We start from the raw sequence: 18,710 nt of genomic DNA, 5'->3' as shown, positions 1-18,710 counted from the left end.
CAGCTATCCAGTGGATGATGGTCCCTGGACAACCACTACAGGTCAGGGCCCCTGCAGCTGTCCTAGCGCTTCCCGACTCCCCTATCAGGAGTCAGGGTATACGTTCACACTCACTCTCTCCCAAGGGGAAGAGGAACAGGGAAGGCCCCAATCTCAGGCTCCCTGTGTGCGACCTTGCCTCTCTCAGTGGGGAGAGGCACACTGCTGAATTTTGGGCGGTTTTGCTTTTAAATACAGCCAGGAAGAGGGCACCAGGTCTGTCCCATGATTGGACATGCTCAGGCCTGAGGTCACCGCCTCCAACTGTCATTCACATGCAACACCATGGAGTGGGGAAAACCCATCTTAACTGCTGGCAAGGCCTGTTCTTACCAGGACTTACTGCCAGTACAAGGGCAGGCTAGTAGCCACAGGTGGCATGGCTACATCAGATTGCAGTACTCTCTGTGAGATCACAGATCTTGCAGAGGGCACAAGACAGCAGGCTGTCGTGTGCCAATGGCGGGCCAATAATGGAGGCCAGCAGGCTACACTGATTTTCTACCTCCCAGTTATGTCCTGCCAATGGAGCTGCCCAGGGAACAGGTTCATGTTAGAGTTGGCAGCTCGGCTTCTGATTCTGCCGTCTCGGACATCTTCGCAGAATATGTCTCTTCAATGCTTTTGACGGCAAACTGATGTGTTTTGAGTGATAACTTAGAGTGTATGGAGGGATAACATAGCTTCATGGTTTGATTATGTATTATTTTTGTATTAATCAATGTATAAAAAGCTGCAAAGTTTTATTTTTGGGAGATCAAAGAAAGCTGATGGGAGACAAAACTGTGGGCCATTTAGAAAAGAAAATGACCATGCTCTGCTTGAATGTTGATGGGTATATATAGGCCTATCAGGCTTTATTTGGAAACATTTGCCCTTATTATTATTATTATTTCTTTTTGGTGACAAAAAAACATTTTCCTGCACTTAACAGTGGGCGAGTCCCTTAGTGAAAACAGAAAAGGCTTGCGCTCAAAGTGGTCTGTGATAGGAATAGTGACTTAAGATAAGTTATAAAATACAACCTGATAGGTGAGGTTTTATGCTGCTGATCAGTGGGAATGGTTCAAACACCAAGCTACATAGAAACAAAAAGAGAACAGCGCAAAAAAAACATTGTGTAGTATATTAAAATATTTTTATAAAATGTGAAGGTGAGTATTGCACGTACATCAAAAAAAAGGGGTTAATAGCAAGACATGTTAGGGACATGTTACCACTCGCCAGGCACAGCAGGATGCAGACACCAGGTATTCGACGTCCTCCCTCAAGATGCTGGTATCCGGATTCAGAATATACAGCTCAGCGTTGGGGAACCTTCCCGCGCCTTCACGGAGCTCTCAGCAGTTGTTTTCAGGGGTAGATCGCCGCGTTTCTTCCTGGTTGGTCCACGTTGGCGTGTGACGTCATCCGGCAGCGTCTCTCAGCCGGTCGCGTCTTTATTGCGTCACTCCTTAGCGTTAGGCAGTCGAGCGGTATAACAAGTCCCGGACAACTCCCACAATGAAACAAATGTTCCAGTACAAAGCCGCAATGGGGATATAAGTAAAAAATGAAGGAACGCGCCCTCTCCTACGCGTTTCGTACTTTCGTACTTCGTCAAGTACGAAACGCGTAGGAGAGGGCGCGTTCTTTCATTTTTTACTTATATCCCCATTGCGGCTTTGTACTGGAACATTTGTTTCATTGTGGGACCTGTCCGGGACTTGTAATACCGCTCAACTGCCTAACGCTAAGGAGTGACGCAATAAAGACGCGACCGGCCGAGAGACGCTGCCGGATGACGTCACACGCCAACGTGGACCAACCAGGAAGAAACGCGGCGATCTACTCCTGAAAACAACTGCTGAGAGCTCCGTGAAGGCGCGGGAAGGTTCCCCAACGCTGAGCTGTATATTCTGAATCCGGATACCAGCATCTTGAGGGAGGACGTCGAATACCTGGTGTCTGCATCCTGCTGTGCCTGCCGAGTGGTAACATGTCTCTAACATGTCTTGCTATTAACCCTTTTTTTTGATGTACGTGCAATACTCACCTTCACATTTTATATAAATATTTTAATATACTACACAATGGTTTTTTTGCGCTGTTCTCTTTTTGTTTCTGAGTCCCTTAGTGGCATTATATTGTCAATAAATTATTTAGAAGGAAAGGGATATTCGTGAATTGGAGACCAAGTACAAACACTGCGTGCAATGATAAGTATGTCATTTTATCTCTCAGGTTTATATCTCTGTGCTGGCCACAGTGAAACGAATAACACAAGCTGCACATAACACTGATTCCCTCTTTATGTATGAGGCCTTTAACTAGGAAAGTCCCATGTACGCAAAACAAGTTATAGTGAGTATAAGTGAAAAACAATTTCCACTGTATAGCGGACAGTAAATAAAAAATACCACTTGTGAGCACAGTCACATGTCTCACACAGGTCTGCAACCCTGCCATTCCCCATTATCTCCCAGCATGCAGTGCTTCCACTGCAGCCAGGGATTCTGGGTATGACTTGCAAATGAGCACACACTTTTTGCTTCTTATCCGTTTTATCATGGATCCCTAAATGCTTATATCTGCCATTTTACACATCTTTTATGCTAAGGGGTTTATTATATATCATCCAAAGCAATCACAAATGTGGGCCAATAATTCAAGTTAATATACCAATTGTGGGGCGAGTGCTGGAAATACAGGAGTACTGTAGGTAAAGTCGCACGTAGGTACAGAGGTCCCTATTCTATATAGTGAGAAATTGATTACTGCAGGGGTGCACAAACTTTTTTCTTTGCACACCTCCCCCCCCCTTACCTGTTCTCTGGCAACGCGTTGCCAGAGAGCAGGTAAGAGGCAGTTACAGAGGCCTCGTGTGCTCCCCCAGCATTTCATTTAAATTTGTGGGGAAGAAAGCAGGGGCTCTGTAAGAGCAGCGCCCCCCTTCCCCCCCAGAAAATTCCACGCACCCCTATTACTGCCCATAACTAATAGAAGTGAATGGAAGTTGATGCGTCATAAATTGTGGATAATCCAAGTTCTCAATGGGTTGACTAGAGGCGAGAGAATGAGGCCTGTGGGTATAGCTGCTGAAACCATAGCTATATGCTATTACTAATCTAAGCTCGGCACTGAGAAAAGGTGGTCTCTGCGGATCAAACAATGGAAAATGTTACCCCACATTACACGCATGCTCTAGTTTTTAAACTAGATTACAAGCACGATTCAAATGAACCTGTATTATTACAAGGTGGAAGTACATTTAGCATTGTTATTAGACCCATGTCTCCCTGCTGCACGTTACAGTTCTGAGCTGTGTTTCAGATGATATTGGGGGTGGCGTGATTTCTCTCCGGGCAGAGATCTGTTGTAGGTGACTGGCAGGAACACGCAGAAGGTGGCTGATCTCTTGGCTTGTAACGACATTCTGTCAGGAGTGCCATCTTCACAGCACTGCCGCCTCGGCGACGTGTAAACAGAGATTGCTTAATTACGCAGGTCATGTCAATTAGAGTGACCTTTGCATTTTCATGGAATTAATCACTTTCTGCCTATGCACAGGAAGTACTGTGAGTTTCATAGACTGCACAATTAAGTAAGCGGCCCCCGATCATTTCTTAATAAATGATTCAGAAGGGTGGAACAAAAACAAATATCAACACACTTCTCTAGTTTTCTCCTTAATTTCCATGGTACAAAAGTGGCATATTTGAAAGATGTCACTACCGTGCCAGTCTTATGGCTAGAAATGACGATACAGGTGGTTTAATCTGTGTTGTTTATCTATTATGAGATGTTACCACTTAGATTGTAAGCTCTTCGGGGCAGGGACTCCCTTTCCTAATGTTACTTTCATGGCTGAAGCGTTTATTCCCATTATGTGGTATATTATTATGTCACGCGTTACTGCTGTGACGCGCTATGTGCATGGATGGCGCAGTATATAAATTAAGCTATACATACATACATCTATGTGTGTAGAAGCAGGGCTACTTGCTAGGTGCTAGAGGGAGTAATCTTTTTAAGCCACATCTGGCAGCAAATGAGGTTAAATGTTGTGAGAGAGAGATATATATATATCTTATACTATATTAGTGAAAGCACTGTATGTTTGCCTGCCTGCCTGGATGTCCGGTGTCCCTAGGGGAAATCTCATTGGTCCCTTGGCCCGCCCGCCCCCGCACACCTCTCATTGGCCTGAGGCGGAGTGACGGGCCAAAGGACACACAGGGACACACACACAGGGGGACACACACACACAGACACACACACACACACACACACACACGGACACACGGACACACACGGACACACACGGACACACACACACACACACGGACACACACGGACACACACGGACACAGTGACACACACACACACACACTGTTACATACATTAGCGGGGCTCACAGTGTTAGCAGCACCCCCGCGCACCTCCTCCTCTCCCCGTGTCTCCCGCGCTTTCACCCCGACCCCCCCTCCCCTGGCGCCGCTACAGTCAGCGGGACACACACACTATTATTACCCCTTCAGCGCCGCCCCTCCCACCCAGTGTCAGCGGCCGTGCGAGACCCCCCCTCTATATCTCCAACCTCTCCCCCCCCCACACATATACATGCCCCCCCCTCCCCGGCGCTACAACTCACCCCTCCCCGGCGGGGGAACAGCCAGTGGCCAGGCAGGCTGCCTCGCGGCGCCGAGTGCCCAAGATGGCGGCGCCCGGGACACAGCGGGGGAGCGGCCACAACACGCTCCCTCCCGCCTCAGATCCACGTGGGACCTGCCGGATGGGTGAGTGAGCGGCCTTCACCTCCCCTCCACCCGCCCTCCCCTCCAGTGTCAGTGTCTCCCCGATAGCCCCCCCCCCCCCCCCGGCGCCGCTACAGTCAGCGGGGGAGCGAGCGAGCGCCCGGGACACAGCGGGAGAGCGGCCACAACACGCTGCCTCCCGCCTCAGATCCACGTGGGACCTGCCGGACGGGTGAGTGAGCGGCCTTCACCTCCCCTCACCCCCCATCACCGCCTTTCACCTCCCCTCACTCCACTTCTCCCTTCCACCCCCCTTCACCTCCCCATTTACCTCCCCCCCCTCCACCAACATCACTTATGTCACCAAAATATACATTGTACTGTGGTGTGCTTACAATAAACCATTTTTATACAACATCGTATTACATTTTCTTCCATCTTTCTTTTCAATATTATTATCCAACCTTTACAACAAATACTCACCTATTGTTCCACAATTTATAAATAATACTACCTATTACGCATTTACATCCCGGGCAACGCCGGGTCTCTCAGCTAGTATATATATATATGCAAATACAACTGTATGCTCATCTGCATGTCTTAGACAGGTCTGCAACCCCGCCTTTCCCCATCATCACCCAGCATACAGCACTTCCACTGCAGCAAGGGATTCTGGGAAATGACATGCAAATGAGCACACAGTGTCACTTTTTGCCTCAAAAACCATTTTTAACATGGTTCCCTATAGGCTTAAGCTTGCTGCATGGTCACAGCTTTGAGCACAGCCAGGGTTAAGGTGCATACCCAGAAAACCACCCACAGACAGCTGTTTCGACCTTGATGAGTCTCATCAGTGTGGGGTTGATTTTAACTGGGTATGCATGAGAGGCTATGGGATAGGCTATACCATAATACTGAGTTAAGTTATGGTGAGTAAAAAAAGTGACAAAAACCCTCCACAGGAAAGCAAATATGCAAATACAACTGTATGCTCATCTGCATGTCTTAGGCAGGTCTGCAACCCCGCCTTTCCCCATCATCACCCAGCATACAGCACTTCCACTGCAGCAAGGGATTCTGGGAAATGACATGCAAATGAGCACACAGTGTCACTTTTTGCCTCAATAACCATTTTTAACATGGTTCCCTATAGGCTTAAGCTTGCTGCATGGTCACAGCTTTGAGCACAGCCAGGGTTAAGGTGCATACCCAGAAAACCACCCACAGACAGCTGTTTCGACCTTGATGGGTCTCATCAGTGTGGGGTTGATTTTAACTGGGTATGCATGAGAGGCTATGGGATAGGCTATACCATAATACTGAGTTAAGTTATATATATAAACCTCTTCTGAGTAGGGAGGGTGTGGAAAAACATCCTGTAAAACCTTATGTATCATGTATTAGACGCAAGGTTTTTTTTTTTCCTTAGTAGTGTAGGTTAACACCAGTGGCTATTTAGAGCAGCAGTCCAGTTATAATTTCCCTTTAATATGTGCATCAATACAATGCACACAATGATAAGTAATTTGCTAAGTTGCTGATCCTTGCTTTCTCTTGTGAACAGTTGGCAAAGATTCAGCTTGGGGGTTCACTAATTGGCCGTCAGTGCAGCAGAAGAGGACCAAAGATGCAAAGTTCTGTGGGGAAGATCATGTGATCAGGCAGTCACTAGATACAATCTGTGCACTGCTAGAGGGAGGGCAGGGCTCAAAAAGGGGTGTGCCAGAGCCTGTTTCCGAAGAGGAAGGGGATGTGACTTTGTAAATGATTGCTATAAAAACAACAAATACTTGTTAATTATAATAATAATTGTTTGTTCTTGTATAGCGCTGCTAGTTTAACGTAGTGCTTTACAGAGACCTTTTTGCAGACACAGTCCCTGCCCCGTGGAGCTTACAATCTATTTGTTGGTGCCTAAGGCACAGGGAGATAAAGTGACTTGCCCAAGGTCACAAGGAGCTGACACCGGGAGTTGAACCAGGTTCCCCTGCTTCAAACTCAGTGCCTTCTCCATTTACATTATAATACATTAGAAATGTCATTCAGAATTGTTTAAAAAACAAATGCTACAAGTCTCATTGTACAGAACTGATTAAAAAAAAAAGAAAATCACACCTGTAGGATATTGCTTGGTCTGCAGCTTTAAATAAAGCACGGTAAAAATAAATACAAATGTGATAGCAATACATGTGAAAATTGATAGATAAACATTGATATTGAAGAAATAGTAACTCATTTGTTACTTTTCATGTTGCTTCATATAACTATCGCTACATTGTACAGTATACAGGGTAAAACCAATGCAAAACAGTTAGATTCATTGATGTTACAGAGGCAATAAAAGTGCATCTTAAAGGAGCAATCCAAGCAATATCCTACAAGTGTGTTAAAAAATAATTATATATATATATATGTTCTATAGTATTAGATAATACTTACTGCATTCAAAATAAATATTATTCAGCTCTTTATGCCATTTTAATGAGTTTTTAATATACTGGGCATCCTTTGATTTCTATAGCCAGTTTTAGCACACTTCCCCAGCAGTGCAAGATCTCTGTAACACTTTCCTGTTTGTGATCATTTGTTGCCAATATTCCAAGCAGTTTGAGCTGCAAACTGTAACAATAGATAATGTTACCTTAGTAATATAAGAATATATCGTAGCTGCTGAGTTACACTGACTGAAGGATTGAGTGCAACGGAAAGGCAGCCATTTAGTGAACCCTTTCCTGATCGATCATGGGATAACAAAACGATAAGCAGCCTAGGCAATTCATTTTCAATAAAGGTAATTAAAGGCTTTATATATTAAAACAACAACAACAAAATATATATCATTTTTTTTAAGTGCTGCTTGGATTAGCTCTTTAAGAAATGTATTTTTCATATCAGACTTTTAACATAATTTTAACGTTGAATATGGTTTTTCTTTTTGAGCTTGATAAATAGACCCTTTAGAATGGATGCATTTCTGCTGTCACCTCTGATGTGATTTTACTAGAAGCCAATTCCTGGTATAATTCTGCTTGGTGCCTATAAAGAAAAGAGGGAAGGAAGACCAAATTAGGAGATTAGGGCAAGTTGTGTAAAGTTTAACAAACGTTCCACCAACATATTATATAATAAAGACCAAAAAGGGAGCAACATGTTTATAACTAAAATATTTAAAGAAACAAATCCCCTGCTCTTTGAAATGTATCAAGATATATGGAAAGTTTCACCAGCAACGAAGGAAAGGGTTCTTTACAGTAAGGGCAGTTACAATGTGGAATTCATTACCCATGGAGACTGTGATGGCAGATACAATAGACATCTTTTTAGAAAGGAAAGGTATACAGGGATATACCAAATAAGTATACATGGGAAGGATGTTGATCCAGGGATTCATCCGATTGCCAATTATTGAAGTCCGGAAGGAATTTATTTTTCCCCTTATGAGATATCATTGGATGATATGACTCTGGTTTTTTTTTGTTTGCCTTCCTCTGGATCAATAAGTAAGTATAGATATAGGATAAAGTATCTGGTGTCTGAATTTAGCATAGGTTGAACTTGATGGACGTATGTCTTTTTTCAACCTCATCTACTATGTAACTATGAAAGTGGAAAAGAGGGGTGCAGGACGTGTTCAAGTGGAGTGATGAGACGACTCCCTGCAGAGTTTAACTCATCCTCTTTAGTATATATACAACAATGAGTACAATGTAAGAAGACGGTGGGCACACCATTCCATCTTGTCGTTCCATTAAAATTCATCACAACGCCACTGATCTACTGTAATGATGAGAAATTCACAGAGGGTGTAAAGAGTTCGCGAAGGCAATTTTTTTTGTCGCTTGACAAATGGGGCTTGGAGAATATTTGCTAGGAAATTATTTCTGTAAGAGAGCAGGGCTGGGGATTTGATGGTGTAACCGCTTTCTCTGGCTTGCTGCAGTTACAAATGGGATCAATTATGACAGGTGCACACACACAAAATCTTTAAAAAGAAAGAGTGGATTAGCTCTTTTTTAACCTTTCTTAATTTTGGAAACATGCTGTGGGGATTCCTAAATGGTAAAGCCATTTTATCTCCAAACAACAGACTGCCGCTGGAGGAAAATAATTCTAAATACTGACACAGCAACATGTTCTCTCTTAGTGTAAATAAAGCCATCTGTCTCTCCCCGCGATCCTGCCCTTTGTTTTCTAACAGCTCTTGGAGGGCGGAATGTAATTTATCAAAATGTGACCCCACTTTTTATGCACCAGGGAAATACAAAAGCCAAAGACATTTCTCATTAACTCATGAAATTATGAGTCGAGCCAATATCCAGAGGTTGAAGTGTGAGGGTTTCTAGAGAGTACAGTTTATAACAACATTTTTATTTTCCTGCTACTTTTGTTTAACGACAAACTTAAAATGCAACTTTTAAAAAAAAAATTTTTTTTAAGATATATGCCCCCTGTTGTAGGTTTAGAGTAGGGGTGGCCCACTCCAGTCCTCAAGAGCCCCAGCAGGCCCGGTTTTAGGGATATCCCTGCTTCAGCACAAGTGACTCAATCAGTGGCTCAGTCATTCTGAGTTTCAAGCATACATATTGCTTAAATCTTTTTAAAATCCTCTAGATTGTAAACCCCAAAGAGCAGGTTGTCCGTACCTTTTGTATAGGTTTGTATAGGTGTGTCATTCCAGGTAACGTGCTACTGCTCTCCCACTTTACCATGCAGCAGAATATATTGGCACTTTATAACTAAAGAATGCTAATAATACCAAGAATGTGCTCTAGAGATAAACACCAGAATTAGGAAACACATATAAGATAATAACAATAACATATTAATAACTTTATCTAATATAGCACGTCTCTCTCAATGGGACAGAGCGCTTCACAATTACACTTTACTGCGCGGTACACAGCACCTAGGACTATTGCAGATCTATTACAGTCTATGATTTTGCTGCCTGAGGCACAGGGAGATAAATTACCATTCTCAAGGTCACAAGGAGCTGATATTGGGCATTGAAGCAGGGTCCCCTGATTCACACTCAGTGTCATTTTTTTCAGCAAAGTCAGTGCCTTTGCTCACTGCACCACTCCTTATGGTGTGATTGGGCCACCCTAATACTTATAATTAGGATAAAGGACCGAATACTGATGCTGGAACAATTTAGGATTAGCAATAGAAGATCAGGGGATATACCTAAAAGATCCTATCTTCTGGACTATCGGTCCTATACACATTTTTTTCCACAGAGTGCACTATATAGGATCTTTTCAGGTCCCCCTCTAGGGACCTACATTGTAAATTGATGCTTTATCTCCACCCTGTATTATATTTATTTAATATGAGTATTAGGTTGAGTGGTCAGGTCACCACTTTGCTTATTTTGATATACCAAAAAGACAAGCTCAATAGATTCCCTGCTCTGAGAGAGAGAGAGAGAGAGAGAGAGAGAGAGAGAGAGAGAGAGAGAGAGAGAGAGAGAGAGAGAGAGAGAGAGAGAGAGAGAGAGAGACAGTCCTGACTGCACCAGATTTAGCCAGTGCCAGGAGCTTTATCAGCAAAGAGATCTAACTGTCCTGCTCTTCTTAGACCTACTTCTGATAACCCCCCCCCCCAAAAAAAAATTACAAGAAACAGAGCAGCTTGGATTTCTGCTGTAAAATAAGAAAAGCTTCCCTGCTTGGGTTGGGGAAGAGCGCACAAGACCATGGCTAATCTTCCAGCTGACGCGGGGTCAGGTTGATGGCCACAACAGCACCTCACCTCTTCACGGGACACTCAAAACAGAGGACAATTAAAATGAGAGATTTACAAAGAGCGCTGGGAAAAATGCCAGAGGAACCCAGAATGCTCTTTTCTTTTTCTTCTTCTTTTACACCAGCACTGGCAGCTGAAACATTAGGGGACTGATCTATCATAGTCCCACTCTGATGGTCTCTCTTATATCTCAAGTGAGGTGATTCTAATTAAATGAATCTGCATGTCCATCTATCGGTGATCAATCAAACGAGCCAGGACCCCCCCTCCTCAGCGGCTGGGAGCTGGCGGCTGACAGGAGCTGATAATAGTGGAAGAAATAAACTGTCGAGGAAAGTTAATTAGTCAACATAATAGGTGGATTAAAGAGGAGCAGAGCAAGACTGCCGGATGGTGTGTGTTAGTATGAGGTGGGAGACTAAGGCTGCAATTAGCAGGCCATTGTTATATTTAGTTGTAAAATGAATAAACACATCTCTCTAGATTTTCAGTGCTAATCCATTTGTGGAAGGAGAAGTGGAGGTCACGATCACAGTTGCTAAGGCGGCTTCTTCTACCTTTTTTTTGTACAATAATCATGTTGTATGCACATAGGATAAGCACCATTGCTAGGCCTGCAAATCAGATTGTATCAAGCAGATTTCCAACGGCATTGAGGTATTCAGGAAAACATTGGAAGAGGTGTCATTTACAGGTGGACTTGGAGAACAATATAAGATACTAGCAGTTCATAACATGTATCATTTCATTATTTATAAATAAATCTTAGAAAGTGGCAAACTATGCAAAACAATCTAAAAATATAGTCACATTTTTCTTCTGCATTTCCTTATGTAAGGGGGTCACCCCCGGTTCCCCTGATCTTCCTTTGCCCCCTGCCTTACCCCTGTGGCAGTGGGGGAAGGGGACGGCGACTTCTCCCGGCGGGCACCGCCATCTTGGTTGCGGTGCGAGGTTCGCGCAATGCGCAGAGGTTGGCCAGGGTAGCGGTGGCCATCGCCAGTGTGCCGGAGCTCTGGGAGGTTGCGCAGGCGCAGTTAAGCGTAGCGGCGGCCATTACAGCGTCGCACATGCGCAGTAAAGATCGCGCACGCGGTCCCCATAGGAAAGAGCTGTGCCAAGGACTACAATTCCCAGCAGCCTCTGGGGATTGCACTTTCACCCTGGTCACAGGCAGCATTGAAGCCAATAGAGCTGGCAGATTCTCATGCTGTAGAGTTGCAACAATGTTGTGTGCAGACAGGGTTTTTGTCAGTTGGATCCAGGAAGAGATTGGGGAAGGTAGTGTACACAGAGCAGGGCTCTGCTGTACTAGGCCAGAGAAACCCCAGGCCCCAGGTAGGCCCCACTCCCCACTAGGTTAGTGGGTAATTGATAAGGGACGGCCCCAGTTAGGGACTCTGCCCTTAGTGTGTGTGCTGTCCTGTCAGATTCACGGCTGTCAGTGCTGTGAGGTCTGACAAGAAGGCACAGGGTTTGTGCAGCACGGTTGCTGCACGCACCCAGTAGGTTGCACCGCGTGGCTGCGAGTGCTAGTTATCAGTTAGGCCTTGCCCCCGCTGCCTACTACAGCGTCCGCGCACGAGAGCCCTCCCTGCAAAGGCGCCGGGCCCGCTGCGAGGGGGGGGGCCGCAGCGCTCGCGCGAGAGCTACTCCTGCTCTCAATAGAATTGAGAGCAGGACTCGCGTCGAGCGATTAGGCACGCCCCCCGGCGGTTCAGCCAATGAGGGCGAACCTGCCGGGTGACGTCATGGCCGCGCCCCCGTCACTCCTCCGCCACGCCCCCCCCCCGGTCTCTCCTCCTGCAGTGAGCTGCAGACCGGGGAATCGGGTGAACGCGCCGCCAAAAGCGCGGGCGCGCGTTACAGCAGAGAGACCGGGGCCTTAGCCCTAGAGTCAGGACCGGGAAGAGTTAGGGGAGCGGAGCAGGCTAGTAACCCCTTAGGTCCCAGATACGTCCTCACTCCCCAGTTTGTGGTGCTACAGGGACAGGCCCTAGGTTAGGGATCCTGTCACAGTAGCGCTAGAGTTAGATAGGGACACAGCGGACGCTGCGTTATCCGTGAAGAGACTTGGGCTCAAGTCTGTGCCCAGAGACAGAGACTATCTCCAGGGTGGGATCGCCCCTGGCGGACCCCGGACAACGAACCACAGGATCAGACGGAGATCACCCAGCGGCATATCCTTTGTGAGGTCCGTTGCAGGCCCGAGCAGTGGAGTGCTCGGCAGGTAACTCTGACCTACACGTGCACTAACAGGCCTAATAGTTCCTTAGTGACTGCGCAGTCACTCATATCCGCTCTCTATAGAGTGCTGGACATTGTGTGGGGGATTACTGGACACGGGGTGGGATCACCCGGTGAAGGTGGGAGAGTTATATGTGTCAGGTTACTCAGTGTCTCCTCTAGAGAGGGACACCCGATATTATGTGTATTGTTATTGGTTCATATGCTCATAAGTAAAAGTCGTTGGTTATTATACTACAGTGTATGTGGTTATTGTATGTGTCCTGCGAGGAACCATTCCTGCTCTGCTAGGAACCATCGCAGGTGGAGGCGCTGCACCGAGTACAAGGTTACTCCTAATATAATTGCCCCAGATTCCCCGTGGCGGAAGCTCAGCCCTCCTGTGAGCCAAGCAGGTAAAGCACCACACCTGGTAACACTGTATGTTCTCCGCACCCACACTATATCTGCGATTGGGTGGGGTGGAATACCCGTTACACTTACAATTAGGAAGAAGCTGTGCACATTAACTACAGTATAATAGTCTTCAGCTTTCCTTCAAGGCTCTCCCCCTTCCCACATCTCATCGTTGATCTCTTGCGATATCCCCGCTTGTCTCTTTTGCTCTGGTCTAGGCTGTCTCCTTTCTGCACCTTTTGCTCCTACTGCCCTTGCAAACCTTAATCCTTTCTCACTTGTTGCTCTCCAACTCTGAAAATCATTGCCCCCACTATCTGCTTAATTCCATCTCTCCCTCTTTTCAAATAAAGTTTGAAAGTCCACCTTCCTAATGACGTTTTGTAATAACACCAAACCATAATTACGCTACCCTTTTGAGTTGCACTTACCCTCTTAGCCAGGCTCTATGAACCAATGCGCCTACGGTACTTCTCCAGTCTCTGTACTCTAAGTCTCTCAACATATCACCTAGATTGTAAGCAGCCTTCCCAATGTGTACTTTTATACTTTATGCACTTTTTCCAGTTTTGTATCATATTATATATTTATTTTACTATATGTCCCTTATTTGCTATCTATGTAAAGCACTATGTACACATTTGGTAGGTACTATATAAATATGATATGCATATGTGGCGTCCATTGGGGATTCAAGGGGTAACTTTTCAAGCTCAGGGAATAGCTCTGCCTAGGGGGAGTGGCTGTTAGGTTAGAAGTAGCAGTAACAGTGTCAGGTGTCTTCAGGATCATCTATGGAGGCGAACTGGGCGGCAGGAGTATCTGAGCAGAAGTGCCTTAGGCTGAGATTATAGTTGCTGGATGCGCGACGCAGCGCATGACGTGTCGCGGGACTGTCGCTCGTGCGAAACATGCACTGAGGCTGGAGGCGATCAGGAGGCATGGCGGACCCATCACCAGGCTGATTCACCCTCATTGACTGAACCGCTCACGTGACGCGGCTTCGTGCGGAAAAACAATTCATAGCTCTGGGCGGCCTCATTGAGGAACACACAGTTGTACTCGTGACGTGCGATATCACGCGCGTCCACTATAATCGTGGCCTTAAAGTAGTTTCCAAAGGCTATAAGGGTACTAGGGAGGTGATGAGCAACAAACTCTAGGACCACCTCAAGCCCCCCCCCCCCCCTGCCTACAAGGCTCAGACTGCACCACCACACTGGGAAGTAACCCTATACACCTAAGGACTGTGCCCCTGGACAGCTACTCAAGTGAAGCCTGTTGGTGTTAATTAGTTCTTAAACCCTGAGATAGTAATGTTGGAGTATAGTTTTTCCGCAACACACCTGGGCCTGAATACCTGGTAGCTGACCACGTTAAGGCTACTGATACATACATATATTCCTCTAAAACATGATGAGGTTTTGTGGAATACAAGGGAAGCTCTTACCTGTCCACAGTGTCAACTGGTTGTTACCTTCCCCATTCTCTTCCACACGACCATCAAGGTCATATACTTCTCAGCCTCTGCCACAAAACCACCAGGATCACATACTTCTCCCCACACCATCAATAATATAATGGGCACATGCATTTCATCCTCTCCCACAGTGACATTGTGGGCACATACATCTCTCCATCAAAGAAAAGGTGTCTTAAGATGAAATATGCAAAAACGAATGTAATCTACTGTAGCTCCCGTGTTATTGAGAGCTTTGTTAAGGTGTTCAGGCTTTATAGTATTATCTTCTCACTTGCCAACAAAACGACTTGTAATTCCCAAGATAGAATACATGAGAGTCCATGCTACTATCACTGTTCTGTCAATTGCAGTAGGATCAGAATTCCATTGTCTAAGGTAGAAAATAATATATCAGATTGTTCGAGTTTTTTCTCTCCATGCTATTGTTGCATAAGTGTGGGTCACTGTGCAAAGAAAACAAAGTGCATGTAAAATAGATTGACGGCATAATTCAAGTGTTTTACCACATTTATTTAAACTCTTAAATAAACATTACCCATTGCCTTTGATCCACCAATTGGCAGCTTACCAATATCTTCTTGCCTTAGTTTTTGTGCAACTATGGGCATTGCAAGCACATAACTCTGAATAAATCACACGTTCCATGTTCCAGCTTTTGGTACAAATAGTTATAGGGTGTCGGGTGTGATCATATTTCTAGTCATTCATTGCTTAGATTGTTTGCTTCTAGTACCCTATTTATTTCCTAGGCTTAGAACATATTCGGCACTCTTTCCTTCTAGTCAGCAGCTAATCTTGAAGAGCATGTAACCATTACCGTATTGCCATTTTCCTGTGGGTCCAGAAAAACTGATGTTCCACATTGTGTTCTCAGCGACGTCTGTGCTTTTGTCTCTCCCAGTCTCCACCGTTGGAGCATGTCCCATAGAGACACACCAATGACAGATATTCCAGAACCCATATTAATTCTGGAGAAATGTAGATGTATTGTATATTTGCAATGCTGGAAATGGACCAAAAACAAAAGATCTTCATAGATGACATTTTAATGCACAGATCTTTCAAGCCCTCACATGTCATGAAGAAGAGATCTGTGTTGTTCTGACAGATGTGTATACTACAATTCCACTTCTGATTGAAGCTGTTTTACCAGTTTGTTGTTTCGTTGTAAGTTGTGATGTTTCCTAGGAAGCCAACATTAATGTTCTTTACTAATGTAATTCAAGTATACAGAACTTTTGAAACCTCATGGGTTTCTTTTTCAAGTGTTTTAGTCTCATAAACGTGAATACATTTGAAGGAGAAATCTGAAAACTCTGTAATTTCAAGAACTCTAATGATGGTACACTAAAAGGTATCAAACCTACAATTGATATACATTGTTCCAGAGCCAATATGGCAACCAGAACGTTGAACTACATGAATGGTCTGTAACAATGTATCACATCCTATAATAAATGTGCATAATCAGAGGTCATAGCAGTCACCCTCCCCAACAATGACACCAAGAACATACATTATACCTCTACCCATAAGCACACCACTGGTTGTCCCAATGGTCGAAGTGCATTAAAAAAAGTGAAAACATGAGGCTTCAATAATGAAGAGCATGTTCTTTTAAAGAAAGGGGACAAGACTTTTAAGACTCATTAAGACAAAAAAAGGTTTTACAATATAAGTAGCATGTTTCCTCACCTGTTGTATATCACCTCCTGATCAATCTGTATGTCTCCCTACAGGTTGTTGTGTCCACTACAGTTAATGTGGATGGACATGTCCTTTCTGTGTCGGACAATATGTTTGTTCACAACAACTCAAAGCATGGGAGAAGGGCGCGTCGGTTGGACCCTTCGGATGGTACACCTTCCTATCTGGAACACGGTAAGATTTTGCCTATCAATGCCGAACTACTCTGGACCTCTGTTCTTTCAGTACTTTCTGCTTGCCACGTAGCTATTTTTACTTGCCTGGTGCATTCCAAAGGTGGCCACAGTAGTCCAGCATCCATCATATAGTAGTTTATTTTTAAAAAATCAGAGAATTGTCTTTTTTTTGGATAAAGGAAACAATTCTGGGACTCAGAGCAGACCTCTGAAGTCTCATTGATAGTCTGTGAGTCTGACTGATTTGGAATCCAAGTTACTGATTTTAGCATCAGCATCATAAACATAAATCGAGTCTCAATGATACAAGTTATAATAATAATAATAGCATGTTCTTGTATAGCGCTGCTAGTTGTACGCAGCGCTTTATAGAGACATTTTGCAGGCACAGGTTCCTGCCCCGTGGAGCTTACATTCTATTTTTTTTTTGTGCCTGAGTCACAGGGAGATAAAGTGACTTGTCCAACGTCACAAGGAGCCGACACCGGGAATTGAACCAGGTTCCCCTGCAACAATCTCAGTGTCAATCAATGTCTTTACTCACTGAGCCACTCCTTAGAATGTTTCTATGAAAATGCTTTTTTTTGATGGCTAGAATACCTAAATCTCACTGATTCGGGTCATTGGGCATTGGCATCTCTGTCAAGGAGTTCTCCTTTATTAAAATATGTGTAAAATAAAACGAATAAAGGAGTTGAACGTTAAAGATGTGACGGCAGCAAAATGATGTGATGTGGAAAAGTCAGAGACAGCACATCAAAGCCAAGTGTAGCATCAGTTTCTCATGTTTTTCCCTAGTGACAAAATACTTTAGCCTCAAACAGGGATAGTGCAGGACCCTTCTGAGCTCCTCGCTCCAGCACATTATTATGCAATAATTGTATATGCTACAAGGCAAAGCAGGGGAGCTCGTCACCCTGACAGCATTCCGGAGAGAAGTGACTAAATTACTTTATGTACCATTAGTGCTAGCAGCTACGTTGAACTCTCTCCCAGTGTTTATGCAAATGCAAGTGAGCACACTCAAGAGGTCCTGGCAGGCAAAGAGGAGGCTGACAAGACACTTAAATGGTTCTCTTTTTAAATGGTTCTCTTTTTAAATGGCCAGTTGCATTTATTTGGCGCAGCCTTGTGCTCATACAGATTCCCCATGACTTAAACCTTTCTCTCTTTGCCCGCGAAACAGTTGAAGGCATAGGGCCATTTATGACCTAATTCGCTAAACAATTACAGGCAGTCCTCGGTTATCCAACGGAATCCGTTCTGGAAGTAGCGTAAAGAGAGTCCCATGTTAATCAGTGGCGGTGAGCGTTGGATAACGCATTCAGGCGTCGAAAAACAGCCCTTAGGGTTGAATTGTAAAGCGTTGGATATGCCATTCGTTGTAAAGGGAAACGTTGGATAACGAGGACTACCTGTATAGCAGAAGGGGGGGGCGGTGGGAAGGTGGAGGGGAGGCGGTGGGAAGGGGGGGGGAGGCGGTGGGAAGGGGGGAGGCGGTGGGAAGGGGGGGAGGCGGTGAGAAGGGGGGGGGCGGTGGGAAGGTGGAGGGGAGGCGGTGGGAAGGGGGGGGGAAGCAGTGGGAAGGGGGGGAGGCGGTGGGAAGGGGTGGTGGAGGCGAAGGGGGGGTGGAGGGGAGGCGAAGGGGGGGTGGAGGGGAGGCGAAGGGGGGGGGTGGAGGGGAGGCGAAGGGGGGGTGGAGGGGAGGCGAAGGGGGGGTGGAGGGGAGGCGAAGGGGGGGGTGGAAGAGAGGTGAAGGGGGGGTGGAAGGGAAGTAAAGAGGGGGGGGTGGAGGGGAGGTGAAGGGGAGGTGAAGGGGGGTGGAGGGGAGGTGAAGAGGGGGGGTGGAGGGGAGGTGAAGGGGGGGAGGTAAATGGGGAGGTGGAGGGGAGGTGAAGGGGTGTGTAAGGGAGGAGAAGTGGAGTGAGGGGAGATGAAAGGGGGTGAGGGGAGGTGAACTGGGGTGAGGGGTGGGTGAGGGGAGGTGAAGGCCGCTCACTCACCCGTCCGGCAGGTCCCACGTGGATCTGAGGCGGGAGGCAGCGTGTTGTGGCCGCTCCCCCGCTGTGTCCCGGGCGCTCGCTCGCTCCCCCGCTGACTGTAGCGGCGCCGGGGGGGGGGGGTATCGGGGAGACACTGACACTGGAGGGGAGGGGGGGTGGAGGGGAGGTGAAG

The 18,710-nt window shown here is 45.8% G+C and overlaps 1 protein-coding gene across 1 annotated transcript in view; it reads left to right on the top strand.

The window, feature by feature from the left end:
• The window catches only part of EBF1 (EBF transcription factor 1), a 285,887-nt gene that overhangs the window by 195,031 nt on the left and 72,146 nt on the right, over nucleotides 1–18,710 (top strand). Inside the window, exon 7 of the mRNA XM_075599191.1 lies at nucleotides 16,392–16,533. Coding sequence (XP_075455306.1) covers nucleotides 16,392–16,533 — 142 coding nt within the window. The remainder of the gene's footprint in view (nucleotides 1–16,391; nucleotides 16,534–18,710) is intronic.

Source organism: Ascaphus truei, chromosome 5 (genome assembly GCF_040206685.1).
Source record: "Ascaphus truei isolate aAscTru1 chromosome 5, aAscTru1.hap1, whole genome shotgun sequence".
Classification (NCBI taxonomy): Eukaryota; Metazoa; Chordata; class Amphibia; order Anura; family Ascaphidae; genus Ascaphus; species Ascaphus truei.
This window is presented reverse-complemented; position numbering and strand designations above follow the sequence as displayed.